At 39.5% G+C, this 18028-nt stretch overlaps 1 protein-coding gene across 1 annotated transcript in view; it reads right to left on the reverse strand.

Annotated features, from left to right (window-relative positions):
• PCDH15 (protocadherin related 15) overlaps window positions 1-18028 on the reverse strand; it is a 702056-nt gene that overhangs the window by 333191 nt on the left and 350837 nt on the right. The window contains exons 10-11 of the mRNA XM_038743373.1: window positions 15276-15482; window positions 1941-2075 (exon numbers count right to left, since the gene is read on the reverse strand). Of these exons, the coding sequence (XP_038599301.1) occupies window positions 1941-2075; window positions 15276-15482 (342 nt within the window). The remainder of the gene's footprint in view (window positions 1-1940; window positions 2076-15275; window positions 15483-18028) is intronic.

The following is an 18028-nucleotide window of genomic DNA, read 5'->3' on the forward strand; positions in this document are numbered from 1 at the left end:
TCTTCTCCACTCAAACCACTACCATGATGATAACAGCACTTGTCATATACTGCCTCAGCTTGGGCAAGTCACTTTACTTCTCTCTGCCCCAGTTACCTCACCTGTAAAAATGGAAGTTGAGACTGTGAGCCCCACGTGGGTCAGGGACTGTGTCCAACCCTATTTGCTTGTATCTACCCCAGCGCTTACCACAGTGCCTTCCAATCAATCAATCAATCAATCATATTTATTGAGCACTTACTGTGTGCAGATCACTGCACTAAGCGCTTGGGAAGTACAAGTTGGCAACATATAGAGACAGTCCCTACCCAACAGTGGGCTCACAGTCTAGAAGTACTTCCACATTGTAAGTGCTTAACAAATACCATACAGCACTTAGAACAGTGCTTTGCACATAGTAAGTGCTTAACAAATGCTATCGTTATTATTATTATAGAGAAGCAGCATGGCCTAGTGGCAAGCATGGCCTTTGGAGTCAGGGGTCATGGGTTCTAATCCCGCCTCTGCCACTTCTCAGTTGTGTAACTTTGGGCAAGTCACTTAACTTCTCTGTGCCTGTTACCTCATCTGAAATATGGGGATTAAGTCTGTGAGCCCCACATGGGACAACCTGATAACCTTGTATCTACTCCAGCATTTATAACAGTGCTTGGCAAATAATAAGCACTTAACAAATACCAACATTATTATTATTATTATTATTATTATTATTATTATTACATCATCCTCCTCAATGACCTCCCTCTCATTTTTCCAGTCCATACTTCACTCTGCTGCATGGATCATTTTTCTAAAAATATGCTCAATCTACATCTCCCTTCTTTTAAATCTCCTAAAGGTGGCTTTTCATCCCCATTTCAAACAGAAAGTCCTCACAATTGGCCTTAAAATATTCAATCTGGCCTCTCCTTCTCGATCTCCTCTTACAATAGAAACATCACACTTCACTCCTCTTTCTTGCTGCTGACCCTTGCTCTAATCCCAGCTCCACCACGTCTGCTGTGTGACCTTGGGCAAATCGCTTCACTTCTCTGAGCCTCAGTTACCTCATCTGTAAAATGGGGATTAAGACTGTGAGCCCCACGTGGGACAACCTGATCATCTTGTATCCCCCAAGTGCTTAGAACAGTGCTTCACACATAGTAAGCGCTTAACAAATGTCATCATTATTATCCTCCCTCTGGCTTGCAACTCCATCTTCAAAGCCCTTTTAAAATCATATCTTCTCCAAGCGGCCTTCACAGAATAAGCCCTCACTCCCCTGTCTAAGTTAACCCTTCTGCATTACTTGTGCTGTTGGGTCTGTTCCCCTTAAGCACTTTAAAAATAACCCCTCCCCTATTCCTACAGCATTTATGTATATATTTAATGACTGTCTGACCCTCTAGTCTGTATCTACTCCTTTATATTGTAGTCTACCAAGTGTTTAGTAGGGTGCTTTGCACACAGTAAGCACTCAATAAATACATTTGATGGATTGATCATGAGAAAACAAAAAGCCCTGGCTCAGACCCAAACACAGACTTTGAGGGAAGAGTTTTTGGGTCAGTAATTCTCAATAGTATCCCCATGGTGACCTTAGCTTCAGGGCAGGAATCTTAACAAGTTTCTTCAGAGGACTCAGGTCGATGACTCTGCAAATTGCTCCTATTAGACTCAAATCAAGAGTGAGGGAAGGAGATAAGGTCCTTGGGAAGGAGAGAATAATCACAGGCACATTTTTGACCTCCCAGGATTTATCCAGCTGAAGCCTAGGAAATGGAGAGCTACCGGCTGTAAAGAGGAGATACCAGGCAACTTTGTTAATTACTCATTCTGCAGAAATTTATAATATGGTCAAGACAGACAAAATCTCTCTGCTTCTGGCCACAGTTCTGAAGACCAGACCTGCTTCCAGAGTCCAGTAACTAAACAGGGGTGAGAGAATGAATGTGGTTTACCGAAAAGGTGTACATCTGCTGTTGTTCCCTGTCAACAGGTTGAAGCAAGGTGAGGTAGCGAGTTATTCCGGTCTGCGTCACAGAAAAAACGTTGGTGTAATCATTCAGGTAAAGATGGAGCTCCGGGTCCTTTGTCTTTGAAAATACAAGAATACCACTTATTAACATTGATGCATGAGAGCAGAAACATTTCCCTTTAACCAGTATTCATTTGGAAACAGTGTCAGAATTTACCAAATCGAAATTTAAATGAAGAGTTCTCAATGCAAATATGAGCCATATTAAATTTGAGAACACTGTGATAATTTGTCACGGAGCCTGCAGGACTTTATTTTTAAAGAACATTTAACTTTCACGGATTCTTTTGTTAAGGTTCCTTCTTACTTTCACTTTAAACCTGAAGGAGAAACAGATTAAACAGTCCTTAACTTGAATAATCAGTCTCCAACATACAAAGATCCTCCATAGTAGAAAGAATTTTGTTGTATTCCAATGAACAGCATAACATTCATATATTTCTTAGTTTGATTCTCCAATTTAACTTGATTGCTGTTTATAAATGTGGAGAAAACAACTGTTTATTATTATGGTACTAGTAAAACACTTACTACGTGTCGAGTGTTTTTCTAAATGCTGGGGTGGATAAAAGATAAACAGGTTAGACACAGTCTGTTCCATATGGACTCACAGTCTAAGTAGAAGGAAGTAGGATTTAATTCCCATTTTTTAGAGATGATAGAACTGAAGCACAGAGAAGTTAAGTGGCATGCTCAAGGTCATAAAGCAGACCAGTAGCAGAGCTGCTATTCGACTCCCAAGCCCATACTTGGGCCACACTGTTTCCCTCACTGCTTTATTATGAAAATAATAAACCAATTAAAGAATCAGTGACAAATGAAAGATTGTTAGATATTTAAAAGTGGATCTCTGATTTGGGGGGGCAATAGATAGACTTGATCAACTTTATAATTCCATATCCACAAGATGAACGGGAACTATCTGGTTACTGTTCCTTTTACTTGTGTGACCTTTTACTTGTGTGACCTTGGGCAAGTCACTTAACTTCTCTGAGCCTCAGTTACCTCATCTGTAAAATGGGGATTAAGACTGTGAGCCCAACGTGGGACAACTTGATCACCTTGTATCCCCCCCAGCGCTTAGAACAGTGTTCTGCACATAGTAAGCACTTAACAAATGCCGTTATTATTATTATTATTATTATTATTTTACTTAGAACTATTTTTTATCACTATTGAAATATGAATTAATTTTGCTAAATATATGGCCTAGTGGAAAGAGCATTGTTCTGGGAATCAGAGGACTTGGGTTCTAATCCCAGCTCTGCTGCACACCTGCTCTGTGATCTTGGGCAAATCACTTAACTTTTCTATAGCTTAGTTCCCTCATCTGCAAAATGGTGACTCAAAACCAGTTCTCCCTCCTACTTAGACTAAGAGCCCCATGTGGGACTTGATTATCTTTTATCTACCCCACGGCATAATAATAATAATGATAATAATAATGTTGGCGTTGGTTAAGTGCTTACTATGTGCCAAGCACTGTTCTAAGTGGTGGATAGATACAAAGTGATCAGGTTGTCCCACATGGGGCTCACAGTCTTCATCCCCATTTTACAGATGAGGTAACCGAGGCACAGAGAAGTTAAGTGACTTGCCCAAAGTCACACAGCTGACAAGTGGTGGAGTGGGATTAGGACCCATGACAGCTGACTCCCAAGTCTGTTCTCTTTGCACTGCCACACTGCTTCACAGCAAGTGCTTAACAAATACTGCTACTACTACTACTATTATTATTATTAATAAATGCTAAGAAGAAAATTACAATTTATCATCATCTATCTTTGATTATTTTGTTTACTGTGTTCTGTGAAACCATCCAGATTAAAGTGTCTAGTATGACTTCAATTACTCTAATAAAACTGTCATTGCCAGCTGTTCTTTGCATTAGATCTACCTTAGTTTACATGAATATGATTTCTATTTATGTATTTCTTGCACATTTTTGTCCACTGGATTATAAGCATCTTCAGGGTAACATCTTCCTTCCAAATTCATGTTCCTTCCTAAATGGCTGATTTAGGCCCTCTGTTACTCCATATTCATAAGCCTACACCCTATACACTGCCTATTCAGATGTGCATGGGTGTGATTGTTGTACTGACTGCATAAATTCTAGTTTCCCCACAGTCAGAAATGTCCTTTTTATAATGAAGGACAACACACTCAGCAGGTTCCAAACCCAAAATGCAATTCCTACAATATTTATGAAGCCTGCTGTTTTGCCAGCACTGGAAGATTATAATCCTCTTGACTGTTCAACTCTGTTGAGATCTCTAATCCTTCTATAATACACTGATGAGTGAAGTGATAATATAACAATATAATATCAGGAAGGTTTTGCTCTCTGGAGGATAACTGCTCTCTGACCTTTAATCCCTGAGTTAACACAAAATCAGGATTCGGAATAGACAGCATTCTTAATTGTAAATTTTTATGATTCCAAGGATTGGTTCCAAATCTATTTACTACACTTTTTCTGTTGTGCCTGTTGGACTCTCGACCACCCTGTTGCGGTGATGAGAAGCCCGTAAATGACTCCCTTATCCATAATTTGAAATAGCTCTAATTGCTGTTATTGTTGTCATTTTATTATGTTATTTTGTTTTTTCATTTTTTCCTTATATATTCCTAGCCTTCCTCCACTTGCCTTAGTTTATAAAGTGGGTATTGAGACTGTGAGCCCCATGTGGGACAACCTGATTCCCTTGTATCTTCCCCAGCACTTAGAACAGTTCTTGGCACATAGTAAGTGCTTAACAAATACCATCGTTATTATTGTTATTATTTTTATGAATCTGTTTGGGCCACAGATCATATCATATCATATCATATCATTCCCCCTTTTAGACTGTGAGCCCACTGTTGGGTAGGGACTGTCTCTATATGTTGCCAATTTGTACTTCCCAAGCACTTAGTACAGTGCTCTGCACACAGTAAGCGCTCAATAAATACGATTGATGATGATGATGATGATGATCTAATATATCCTCCATTATACTCTTCTCTGGCATTTTGCACAATGTTCTGCCTAGCGTAGGTGCTAATTAAATATTGTTAAATATAATAATAACAATAATGGTATTTGCTAAGGACTTACTATGATCCAGGCACTGTACTAAGCACTGGGTAGACACAAGATAATCAGGTGTCACATGCGGCTCACAGTCTAAGTAGGAAGGAGAACAGATTTTGAACCTCCACTTTGCAGATGAAGGAACTGAAGCAAAGAGAAGTTAAGTGACTTGCCCAAGGTCACACAGCAGTTAATTGACAGAGCTGGAATTAGAACCTCCGTCCTCAGACTCAGGTTCTTTCTCTTCATGAAGCTCCTACTTTGGGAATATTTTGGTAACATACCAAGTATATATTAGAATAACATATACGCATATGTCTATATACATGTATGTATATGTACATATATAGGGAGTAAAAGCAAGTTTTCTTCATTTAACCCAACCAGTCTACTGACTCCTAAACTGAACAATTAGATCTTTGTAGTTTTGAAGTCATCTTTGTTCTGTCATGAAATGACATTCACTTCCCCACTGCTGACACTTCATGTGTTCTACAATTTCTCCCCACCACTGCCATTTCTTCACCTATTTGAGGATTTTAGAAAACACAATCCATGTGAATGGTTACATCAAGATAATCCACTTAATTCTGGAACTAATTTCAAGAAAGTCCACTTGCAAATATGCTCGTGAAAGCCACTCTGTGATGGCTTTGTGGAAATTAGGGAGAGCAGCTGCAAAGATCAACAACACACGAAGGTTATCTAAAAGCGTCCGTTTAAATCATGCATTTAAATATTCCTTTCCAGGCCTTTTACTGCTCTGATGCCTACATACCTTATAAAGACATTTAGCCAATCATCTCAGTTTTGCCAATTGCTGCTGTGTCACCTTGGGCAAATGACTTGACTTCTCTGTGCCTCAGGTTCCTCAACTATAAAATAGGGATTCATTATCTGTTCCCCCTCTATTTAGACTGTGAGCCCCATGCAGGACAGGAACTACATCTGACCTAATTGATTTGTACTTAGAACAGTGTTTGATACATAGTAAGAGCTCAAAAAGATACCATAATAAAAAACAAAACAAAATCATTGGACGGAAAATGCGCGTGTACACACTTTCTTCATTTGATTAATATACCTAAATATTCATATACATGCACAGAATTTATATCACCCTTTTATTTCACACAAGTGCACCCAGAGCTCAAAAACATTTTTTTTCCTGTGAATTCAGGAGCAAGTGAAATATTTTGCATCAAAAGATTAGAACTAGCAAGAAAGGGTGTCGATAAGCCTCAACGTCAGTAAACATTGCTATAAACTAGTTTTCTGACTGAACGAAATACAGAACTGTAGCACAGCTAGAAAGTTATTTTTCACATGAAGCACCCGAAAGGGGTCGAGGGAGGATTTGGTGTCCTTGAGGATTAAAAAGTTTTAAATTTCTGTTTTATAAGGCATAGAAACCATTGAACTAGTTCAGTTCAGTTAGGGTAAGGTCATTCCTTGAAATTCAAATTTGTTGAATTTGTTAAAATGTATTTCTTCTCTCTTTTAGTATAAATTCCTGACATAGAAGACAATGTATTCATATATATCTATATAGAGTCAAAAAGAACATAATTTACACCTCATAGCACATGGAATCCCATAAACATTTCCAGACTGAATAATCCCCTTGGGAGTGAACTTTCTCTGGTAATATATAGGCAGTATAGTAGAATACAAGGGGTTATTGGCTAAGGTCCAGTAAACATAAAACAGTTATATCCAGAAATGATCTCAGCCTACTATAAACCAACCCAAATGCTGAAGCAGCATTTTAAAGTATTGATTTGAAATATTTCTTGAGACTTAATCTTTCTAGCACCTAATATATAAATATTACAAACATAACTTCAAAGCATAATTTGCCTAATTAATGTTTTAAAACCTGATTATCAAGGTGATTTTTTAGACACACAAGAATGAGTATGCATATATAACCATAAACGCTAACATATATATTCATTTGTGTGTAGTATGCATATATAACCATAAACGCTAACATATATATTCATTGGTGTGTATGTCTATGTACTTATATGCATGTATGCAATGAAAATTTCATCTTAGTGCTAAGGTACTAAAACATTAATTTGAAAGGAAAAACATCAAAGCAATTGTTAACTAGAATGTAATTTATGGAAAACTCTTTAAAATTCAAGTTGCACCAAAATCTCTTTGCTTCCCTGAAAGAAGAAAAGAGTAGAAGAAAAAACCAACATAACCAATCAACAAATCAAGTCACAGAATTATTGCCTAATACCTACAGGAATGTCATCTGGTCCAACCTACAAGCAAACACAAACATACACAATTAATCTAATTAAACTGGTGAAATAGTATTAAAAACTGGGCAGTTTTAGACCAGCTTTTATAAAATTAGAACAGTTAAGCTGGAGTAGCCAGGAACCTTTCCTTTAGACTGTAAACTCATTGTGGGCAGGGAATATGTCTACCAGTTCTGTTATATTATTATATTGTACTCTCCATAGTGCTTATTTCACTGGTCTGCACACAATAAGCACTTAATAAATACAATTGATTGACAGAACTTTCAAAAACTACTGTATTACAAACAATTGCTCAGTCACAGAACTAGCCTTAATAGCAGTAACACTGACAAGAAGATTGGGGGAACAATGGAAAGCAGAAGGAAATTATTGTGGTTCCAAATTAATTCTCTGGAAGCTGTTCTGGGCTCTCACTACCATAGAACATTGTGGACAAGCTCAGTGATTAACTGGAAAATTGCTACTCCTTTCCTAATAGCAGTACGTCACCTAATAGTCCATATTTTGCTGTCCTGTGATATGTTAATCACTCATGTATGACCTAATGACAATTTTCTGCTACTGCAGTTCTAATACTACATCCCTTGGAAGAAAATCCTCCCAAGACTTTCTCCTGAACAAACATTTTTTTAGGTCCAAGAGTAACTTGTCACCTTCCTGAGTCCCCAAAGTGACAAAACTCTTGGATGCCCCTCTGTAATTATGGGATTTAAGTGCTTATTTTGTGCCAAACACTATATTTAGTATTGTGGTAGAGAAAAGATAATCAGGTTGGACCTAGTCTCTGTTACATTTGGGGTACACAGTCTAAGTAGGAGGTAGAACCAAAGAAGAAATTCACACAGAGAAGTGAAATATCTTGCCCAGGAACATATAGCTGCAAGTCCCTGGGATGAGAATTTAGTTCTCCTGACTCTCAGGCCAGTTCTCTTCCACTACAATACGCTGTTTCTCCTTGTGGGCAGAGAATCTGTCTACCAACTCTGTTGCACTACACTTTCCCAACCACTTAGTACAGGGTTCTACATATAGTAAGCACTCAATAAATACCACTGATTGACTGCATCAATTGATATGTCAGTATCTCCCAAGAAGCAGAGGACTGTTTTTCCTTATTGTTGGGATAGTCAGCTATTCCAAATGCAACTTTCCCACCCAACCAGATCACGATGGCTGGGTAGCACTTTGCACAATTTGGTGGCCTTGGAAGCCACCAAATGACCATTAATTTGGTGGCCAACTCCCCAGCACGGTCCAGTGGAAAGAGCTGTACAGGCCTGAAAGTCAGAGGATCCCAGATCTAATCCTGGCTCTGTCACTTGTCTGCTACGCAACCGTGGGCAAGTCACTTAACTTCTCTACACCTTAGTTGCCACATCTGTAGGGGATTAAATCCTCCTCCCTCCGATTTAGACTGTGAGCCCACGTGGGGCAGGGACTGTGTTTGATCTGATTATCTTGTAACTACTCCAGTGATTACTATGTACTGCCTGGTACAAAGTAGGCACTTAAGTACCATAAAAAAAAAATTCATTCCCCAAAATCAAAACCTAGTTGAGCACGAGGGTTCATGAGAATTCATCACCAAAAGAAAGAGTGAGGAGACAGTGAGAGTGTTGACACACATTATTTGAGAGGTCTTTTTAGACTGGCTCCACCAAATCTTTCAGGAAAATTTCATCTTCTGAAATCCATACGGAATTTTGGTCCCACAAGTGAAGCTGGACATTTTCCCCAGTTATTGACAAAGTCTCCAGTGAAAGCTTCTGGAGTAGACTAGTAAAACTGAGGCAGAAAGAAGAGCTTCTAATAGGATTAGATAGCTTCTGCAAAATTTATCTTTGTATTTATTTCTTTATGGTACTTGTAAAAGTGCTTACTATGTGCCAGAAATGATGTACTAAATGTTGGGATACATTTTTACTTTTTTTCCTTCCAGGATAAGGTATTTTTTTGTGTTTGTGTGCAATTGTTTGTTTGTTTTGGGATAGTATCTACCACAAGAGGCTTACAGTCTTAGTCAGAAGGAGGAGGATTTAATCCCCATATTACAGATGGGGAAACTGGGTAACAGAGCAGTTAACTGATTTGCCCAAGGTAGTAGACAAGTGGTAGAGCCAGGATTAGAACCCAGATTCTCTGATCCCCAGGACTGTCTGTACTCTTTCCATTAGGCCACGCTACTTCTCATTTAAATTTTATTAGATTCACAATTTAAGTAAAACAATTAAACGTGGTTCTAGTAAGTACTCTAATTAAATTGGATGTATTGATTAATATTTATACCGCAACCTCAGTTCACTGAATTAGCACTCTTTAGGTCCTTAGGAGGTAAAACTTTAGCACATCACATGATTATTTTAAAGTCATAAATCTGACACTAATGCTTAGCCATAAGTCAAATTGCTTTTTTAATTAAAACAATATTGTTCCTTGAAAGAGCTCATTTTCTATCAAAATGTTTTTCTTTATTTCACATTGACAATACATTTTAAATATTTTTTGTGAAGCCTAATTCCTAATACTTGGTAAAACTGGGACTATGTACCTTATGGGACAAGGAATGCATTTGCTATATTGTTATATTGTGCTCTCTAAAGCGGTCAGTACAATGCTCTGCACATAGCACTCAATAAATATGACTGGAGAGGCAATTAGTCTATAGGCATCCCACAGCTAGCACTCTGAGGGAGACAGAAAATCATCCACATACTCCTTGCTATCTTTCCTAAAGGGAAAGCACCTTAAGGAAAATATTTAGAGCAAATCCAATCACAGGGGGCTTAAGGAAAAGGAGGCAGGGGCTATCTAGAAGAGGAAGCACAGCCATTATGGAGATATTAAGGTTGAGGTGATTATGGAAATTAGCTGCTCACTTGTCTGGAAATCCTGTGGGAAGGACCCAAAGGCAACAGAAGTTCCCCATGAAGGACTGAAATTAGCAAAGGAGTGGACCACGTAACAACCTCTAGCACCACTGCAGAAAGTAGACTGTGAGCCCGTTTCTAGACTGTGAGCCCATTGTTGGGTAGCAACCGTCTCTATATGTTGCCGACTTGTTCTTCCCAAGCGCTTAGTACAGTGCTCTGCACATAGTAAGCACTCAATAAATATGGTTGAATGAAGTGAGAGGTGCTAGGAAAGGATAAAATGACCTTGTAGGGAAAGGTGTTTGTTACAAGATTTCTTTTAAGTTTTGTTGTTGAGATAGAAATTGCCCAAAACAGCTGCTATCCTGAAGCCAAAGGGCTACTTAGGTCCTGTGCACATATTTTTCTTTAGATCTACTGCATCAATTGGCAACTTAATTCAGCTTATCTACTTTTAAGCTACTTATGATTCATCATCTCTAGAGTCCAAGTGAGAAATTCCCAACCATCTGAGATACAACACTACAAAAGAGAACGGAGAGTGGGAGGTCTTCTCTAAATCCCAGCTACCAGCCCTTTGAAACTAGGAATGGTTAGCTGGACCCCAGAGGGTTCCCCTGACATTTGGGGGTGCCTATTTAGGAAGTCAAGGGTGTGTGTGCATGTGCGTGTGCGTGTGTGTGTGTGTGTGTGTGCGCGTGTGTGTGTGTGTGTGTGTGTGAATGGACTGTGGCACCATTTGGAACTAAAAGTGAACTAGTGATTAAAGCACAGGCCTGGAAGTCCAAAGGACCTTGGTTCTAATCCCAGTTCTGCCACTTATCTGCTGTATGATCTTGGAAAACTCACTTAACTTCTCCATGCTTGTTTTAAAAAGAGTACCATAGAGAAGCAGCATGGCTCAGTGGCGAGAGCCCGGGCTTGGGAGGTCATGGGTTTGAATCCCCCCTCTGCCACATGTCTGCTGTGTGACCTTGGCCAACTCACTTAACTTCTCTGAGCCTCGTCTGTAAAATGGGGATTAAGATTGTGAGCCCCAGGTGGGACAACCTGATCACCTTATATTCCCCCAGCGCTTAGAACAGTGCTTTGCACATAGTAAGCGCTTAACAAATGCCATTATTATTATTATTATTATGCTTGATTTATCGCATCTGTAAAATCGGGATTAAGACTGTGAGACCCAAATGGACAGGTACTGTGTCCAATCTGATTACCTTCTATCTACCCCAGCACTTAAAACAGCACTTAACATACCATAAAAAACAAATGCACACACACACAAAAAAACCTTACCCTGGAAGGAAAAAAAAGCAAAAAAATCCCAAGGGTGTCAGGATATTGTGAACATCTCTGGGTATTCGATCACTTACAAGTGCCTCCAGGGAGTTATTTAAGTAAGTTAAAGAGTTGGCGGGCCCCTAAAATACTTCAGTGGGGTAGAAAGAACATTTAGGTTGAAAGATCAACTCACCACCTTGAAGCTTAGGCAGTGAAATATTGTCTCCTGGGTGTATGTTCTCTGAAAATTTTGGTCAAACAAGTATGTTTTTTCCATTTCGCAGTGATCTATCTAGTGTGCAGCATTTTACCATGAGCTGTGACTTTCAAGCAAAGTTCAAAGGCCCTATTTCCTGAGCAATATTTTAGGAACGGTTGTGAATCGACAATGAATTACAGATCCAGAAAAGGAATATACTTCTTACCACTAAAGGTTATATTAACAGCAATTGGAAATTACTCTGGAAACAATGGGTGAGTGGTCAACTGCAGGCATCATTAATTGTTACAGCATTTATGCCAGAAGAACTCTGTTCAAAAAATACACCTCTCTAAAAGGGTCCATTATTGACTCTTCCAATAGTTTTTTTTCTTCTTTCATTTAAAAGATCTCTGAACAGTGAACTACACAAATCTCTATATATTTGCTTTTAAAAGATGTGAAGTTGGATGGAATTCAGAGAAATTCAAACTATTTTCCCTTTCTATATCATATGTCAATTTGGTTAAAACATATTAGAATGAAATAATATGAATTTACTTTTTTTATATAATTCTTATCCTTTATCAATGTGGCTTAGCGTAAAGAGCACAGGCTTGGTTGTCACAGGTCATGGGTTCTAAGCTCCGCCACTTATCAGCTGTGTGACTTTGGGCAAGTCATTTAACTTCTCTGTGCCTCAGTTACCTGATCTGTAAAATGGGGATTAAGACTGTGAGCCCCACCTGGGGACAACCTGATTACCTTGTATCTCCTCCAGTGCTTAGAACAGTGCTTGGCACATAGTAAGTGCTTGACAAATATCATTATTATTATTATAATTATCTCTAGACAATCACCCTCCAGTTATTTCTTCTAAAGAATACTTTGCACTACAAATGCAGACCTCCTTTTGCTTTACATAACTAAATATCAGAGCACTTAATATGTGGCAGATGGGAATTCCTCAGGTCAATTGTTCAAGCTTTGAATTACCCAGCTAATTTCATCAAAACAAATGAAAAACCAGGTGTTTGTGTTTTGGGAGCTGGATGAACTGCATCCTAAAACCCCACTGTGACATCAACAATCTGGTGCCAGTTTTGCCATTGAATAGTGAAGTGTTGGGTTCCCACATTTGAAAGGCAAATTATCTAGCTTCCACTAGGAAAGTCACTGAGAGTCTACCAGTGTAGTTGGCTCTTGTCAAGTAAAATAGGTTTTCACTTTGGTTGCCACACCTTCCTCCCTCCTGCAACCCTTACTCACTTGCCCATTCCTCATGGGGTTATGTACCACCCAAATACAAACCTGTCGTTCTTTTTTTCCCCCCCAAAAATAATAATAATGATGGCATTTATTAAGCACTTACTATGCACAAAGCACCATTCTAAGCACTGGGGAGGTTACAAGGTGATGAGGTTGTCCCACTTGGGGCTCACAGTCTTAATCCTCATTTTGCAGATGAGGTAAGTGAGGCACAGAGATGTTATATGACTTGCCCAAAGTCACACAGCTGACAAGTGGCGGAGCCGGGATTTGAACCCATGACCTCTGACTCCAAAGCCCGTACTCTTTCCACTGAGCCATGCTGCTTCTCTAAATACTTATCCTTATCTATCTACTCTGCCTCTGCCTTTGTTCCTGATGTGCCAGCCTACAAGGGGAGGGACAGAACTCACTGGGTACAGGGTGGCTGCTGCCCTAGACCTCTCTTTCCATTTTACCACCCCAGATAGGTGAGATGAAAGGGAGGTAGGGAAAAGGTGAGATGGGCGGGCCAGTGGCTGGTCCTGTCTCTACTGCACCATCCCACCTTTCCCTCGAGTGATTGCTTTGACAATGTGAGTGAGCTCTTTTTATGTTGGCTGGGATCAGGTTTTTAATTATTATTGTTACCATCATTGTTATTATTACTGTTAATAATTATAAAATTCATTTAGTGCTTACTACTGCCAAGCAATGTACTAAGTACTGGGGTAAACACAAGATAATCAGGTCACATTTCAGGTCCTACATGAGGTTCACAATCTAAATAGGAGAGAGAACAGGTATTTAATCCCATTTTACAAAGGATGAAAATGAGGGTTGATGGAAACCCAAGCATGCCAGAATGCGGAAGGCTGAGCTGCGAGGCATTTACCCAAGTTCTGGGGATGGAGTCACATTTTTTTTAAATAGAATTAAAAAATGTTTGTAGTAGTGAAGAGCAGCAAGTGGGGACAGGAATAGGTAGAAGAACAAGGGAAGTTAAAAATAAAAATGACAACTCACTTCAGGAGTTACGTACTCTGTGCTTGGGCCTGCTAGAGAGCAAGTTGCCTGGCTTGATACCATTGTATACTGCTTATACACATTCAAAATTAAACATGGATCTTTGTGATTTTAGGATCAGTCTCAGGGAAGCAAGGTGGCCTCTGGAAAGGGCATGAGCCTGAAAATCATAGGATTTAGGTTCTAACCCCAGCTGAACCACCATGTGTGTGACCATGGATAATCAATCCATTGTATTTATTGAGAGCTTATTGTGTGCAGGGCTCTGAACTAAGTGCTTGGGAGAGACACATTCCCTGTCCACAATGATCTTATAGGCTAGAAGGCAAATCACTTAACTTCGCCATGCCTCAATTTCCTTATCTGTAAAATGGAGATTAAATGTCTGTCCTCCCTATTACTTAGACTGTGAGCCCCATGTGGGACAGGGACTGTGTCTGATCTAATTGTCTTGCATAAACCCTAGTGCTTAATACAGTGCTCAGCACATAGTAAACACTTAATAAATGGACAATTTTTATTCTTCAAATTATCATTTTTAGGGTGAGTTAATCATAGGCAAGGATTATGACAAAAAGTATGGTTTCTTAATTTACAAGTTTCAGAAGTCACTGAAAGTCAGTAATTGATAGTTCTGGGGATAAGTGACTTGATAATTTACGTAGAAAAACAGATACATTAAGCCATACCAGGACATCAAAAAATATCCTGATGATGTTTATTTTCATCCTGTCATTTGTTAATATAATTTCGTTCTGATGGTATCTGATATTCGCGGCAGTGGGGAATGAAAATAGGAATTATTGGCCTGTGGGGAAATCTCTGCCCAGCAAGATTTGCAGGATTTAGCAGAAGGTCAGGCTTCATGATGGAAGGGTTTACAAAGATGACCAGTTATACAATGCTGCTTCTATCATCACTTCACAAGTTTATAAATCAGTTTTGTCCATCCTATATCCTAAAGGAACAACAACAAAAAAAAACTCTAACAAAACTCCAATATGAATAGAAGAAGTCTTACTAATACGGTATATAATTTACGGGAGTAATGATGGTTTGCTCTTTCAAAGAGAACAGTGATCAAATGCCTACATAAACCCTTCAAAGTCTTAATCTGGAAAAAGCATCTCATTTGCTGTTATTCGTTGATCTACATTATGCAAAATATTTGAAGATAATATATCGTCCCGATGAGTTGATAAAATACAATTACTTTTCTAAATATAAATTAAACAGTTAAAAGTATGCAAAAATGTTATGAAAGAATGAAACCTACATCTTCAACGTCCTTGTCCAGTGCTATGATTCTTAGCGGATATGTCAGGTTTTCATTGTCAGAGATGGTTGCACCCACTGGGGAAGACTCCAGGATGAAGCCTTCATAACTTGGGACTGTGAAGTAAGGCGTCTGATTGTTTTCATCCAGTACTTCAATATGCAGGTTGGCAAATGCAGGAAGTGGGTGGCCATTATCTTGTTCTGCCTACAAAAGGCGAAAATGTGATTCACTCCAGACTCTACCTTCTATTTTCAGTATTTACTGAAATGGTCACAATAGGCTTTTTTCCCCACCTTTCTAGCAATTAATAACCAGATACTTCAGAACCGTGTTACAATCCTTAGTTTATATTTTTTGAGAATATTACATTTTTTAAAAATATCAGAGTAGGCACATACTATTAAGTACCAAATAAAATGTGAAACGTTTAAACCCACTACGATCAGATATTTGAATGATGAAACTATACATCATTCCATTCCATACCATAAAACACTTGCATTAGTAAATGTAACATTTCAAAATCAGTATTTCTCTAAGGAAATCATTGTATTTCTAATACTTTCCAATAAATACTTCGGGATAAATACCATATTCAAGCATAGTACATTACTGAAGTTACTGTTTTGAAAAGCTAATTTCTAAGAGAGGCTCTCTCATAATTTGTCTTCCCAGGTTACTGGAAGAAAAGGTTACTCTCTTAACTTCAAAAGAACAGGCACTTCTGCTTTGCCCCAAGATTGGTGGTGGCCTTAAAGTTTTTGAGTCACTAAAGTCCTTTAGAAACCAGAGGGCAATTATAATGGCTCAGAGGCCACTACTTTTAAAAGTAGTCCACAACACAGGCCCATGATACTGTGGCAACTGTTGGTCCTCATGTCTACTATACAGATGCACACAATGTCACGTGTTATGTCGGGTGTGCAGTATAACACAATGAAATGAAACTCACCATTTTGTGAAATAATATCAATGATAATGGTACTTAAGTGCTTACTATGTGCCAAGCAATGTTCTAACTCCTGGGATAGATTCAAGTTAATCAGGTTGGTCACAGACCCTGTCCCACATGGGGCAATCAATCAATCAATCAATTATATTTATTGAGCACTTACTGTGTGCAGAGCACTGTACTAAGCGCTTGGGAAGTACAAGTTGGCAACATATAGAGACAGTCCCTACCCAACAATGGGCTCACAGTCTAGAAGGGGGAGACAGAAAACAAAACAAAACATATTAACAAAATAAAATAAGTAGAATAGATATGTACAAGTAAAATAAATAAATAAATAGAGTAATAAATATGTACAAACATATATACATATATACAGGTGCCGTGGGGAAGGGAAGGAGGTAAGATGGGGGGGATGCAGGTGGGGGGCGAGGGGGAGAGGAAGGAGGGGGCTCAGTCTGGGAAGGCCTCCTGGAGGAGGTGAGCTCTCAGTAAGGCCTTGAAGGAGGAAGAGAGCTAGCTTGGCGGATGTTGGGAGGGAGGGCATTCCAGGCCAGGGGGATGACGTGGGCAGGGGGTCGACGGCGAGACAGGAGAGAACGAGGTACGGTGAGGAGATTAGCGGCAGAGGAGCGGAGGGTGCGGGCTGGACTGGAGAAGGAGAGAAGGGAGGTGAAGTAGGAGGGGGCGAGGTAATGGACAGCCTTGAAGCCCAGGGTGAGGAGTTTCTGCCTGATGCACAGATTGATTGCACACACTCTTTATCCCCATTTTACAGATAAGGTAACTGAGGCTCAGTGACTCACTCAAGATCAAACGGCAGACATGTGGCAGAGCCAGGATTAGAACGCAGGTCCTTCTGATTCCCAGGCCCGGGCTCTATCCATTAAGCCATGCTGAAGTTCATTTGTGGCTACCAGAACCAAGTCCTGAGTCTGAGGGGACCCCTACCTCCCCACAACGTGGTTCAGAGTCTTTATGTTCTCTTCCTTTTAGACTGTGAGCCCACCTTTTAGACTGTGAGCTCACTGTTGGGTAGGGACTGTCTCTATATGTTGCCAACTTGTACTTCCCAAGTGCTTAGTACAGTGCTCTGCACACAGTATGTGCTCAATAAATATGATTGATTGATTGATTCCTTAGTCTCTTGAATTCAGTAACCACATGCAATTACTGGAAAGGGGACAGACCAACTGAAAACCTAATGAATTGCCATCCTAGCCAACAATCAATCAATTAATCGATCAATAAATAATATTTATTGAGCACTTACTATTTACAGAGCACTATTCTAAGCACTTGGGAGAGTACAATAGAGTAAGTAGACATGACATGATCCCTGTCATCAAGGAGTTTATAATCTAGCGGGGAAGATATGCATTGAAATGGGGATTATCTATTAAGATTGCTTTTAAGTCATTCATACCCTGTTAAATGATTAGTTTATGGATGAGACCAGGGACATCTGAGGGGTTTAACAGAAGCAGCGTGGCTCAGTGGAAAGAACATGGGCTGCGTAGTCAGAAGTCATGAGTTCGAATTCTGGCTCCGCCAATTGTCAGCTGTGTGACTTTGGGCAATAATAATAATAATAATAATGGCATTTATTAAGTGCTTACTATGTGCAAAGTACTGTTCTAAGTGCTGGGGAGGTTACAAGGAGATCAGGTTGTCCCACGGGGGGCTCACAGTCTTAATCCCCATTTTACAGATGAGGGAACTGAGGCACAGAGAAGTGAAGTGACTTGCCCAAAGCCACACAGCTGACAAGTGGCAGAGCCGGGATTCAAACCCATGA

The sequence above is a fragment of the Tachyglossus aculeatus genome, chromosome 3 (genome assembly GCF_015852505.1).
Source record: "Tachyglossus aculeatus isolate mTacAcu1 chromosome 3, mTacAcu1.pri, whole genome shotgun sequence".
In the NCBI taxonomy this organism is placed as follows: domain Eukaryota; kingdom Metazoa; phylum Chordata; class Mammalia; order Monotremata; family Tachyglossidae; genus Tachyglossus; species Tachyglossus aculeatus.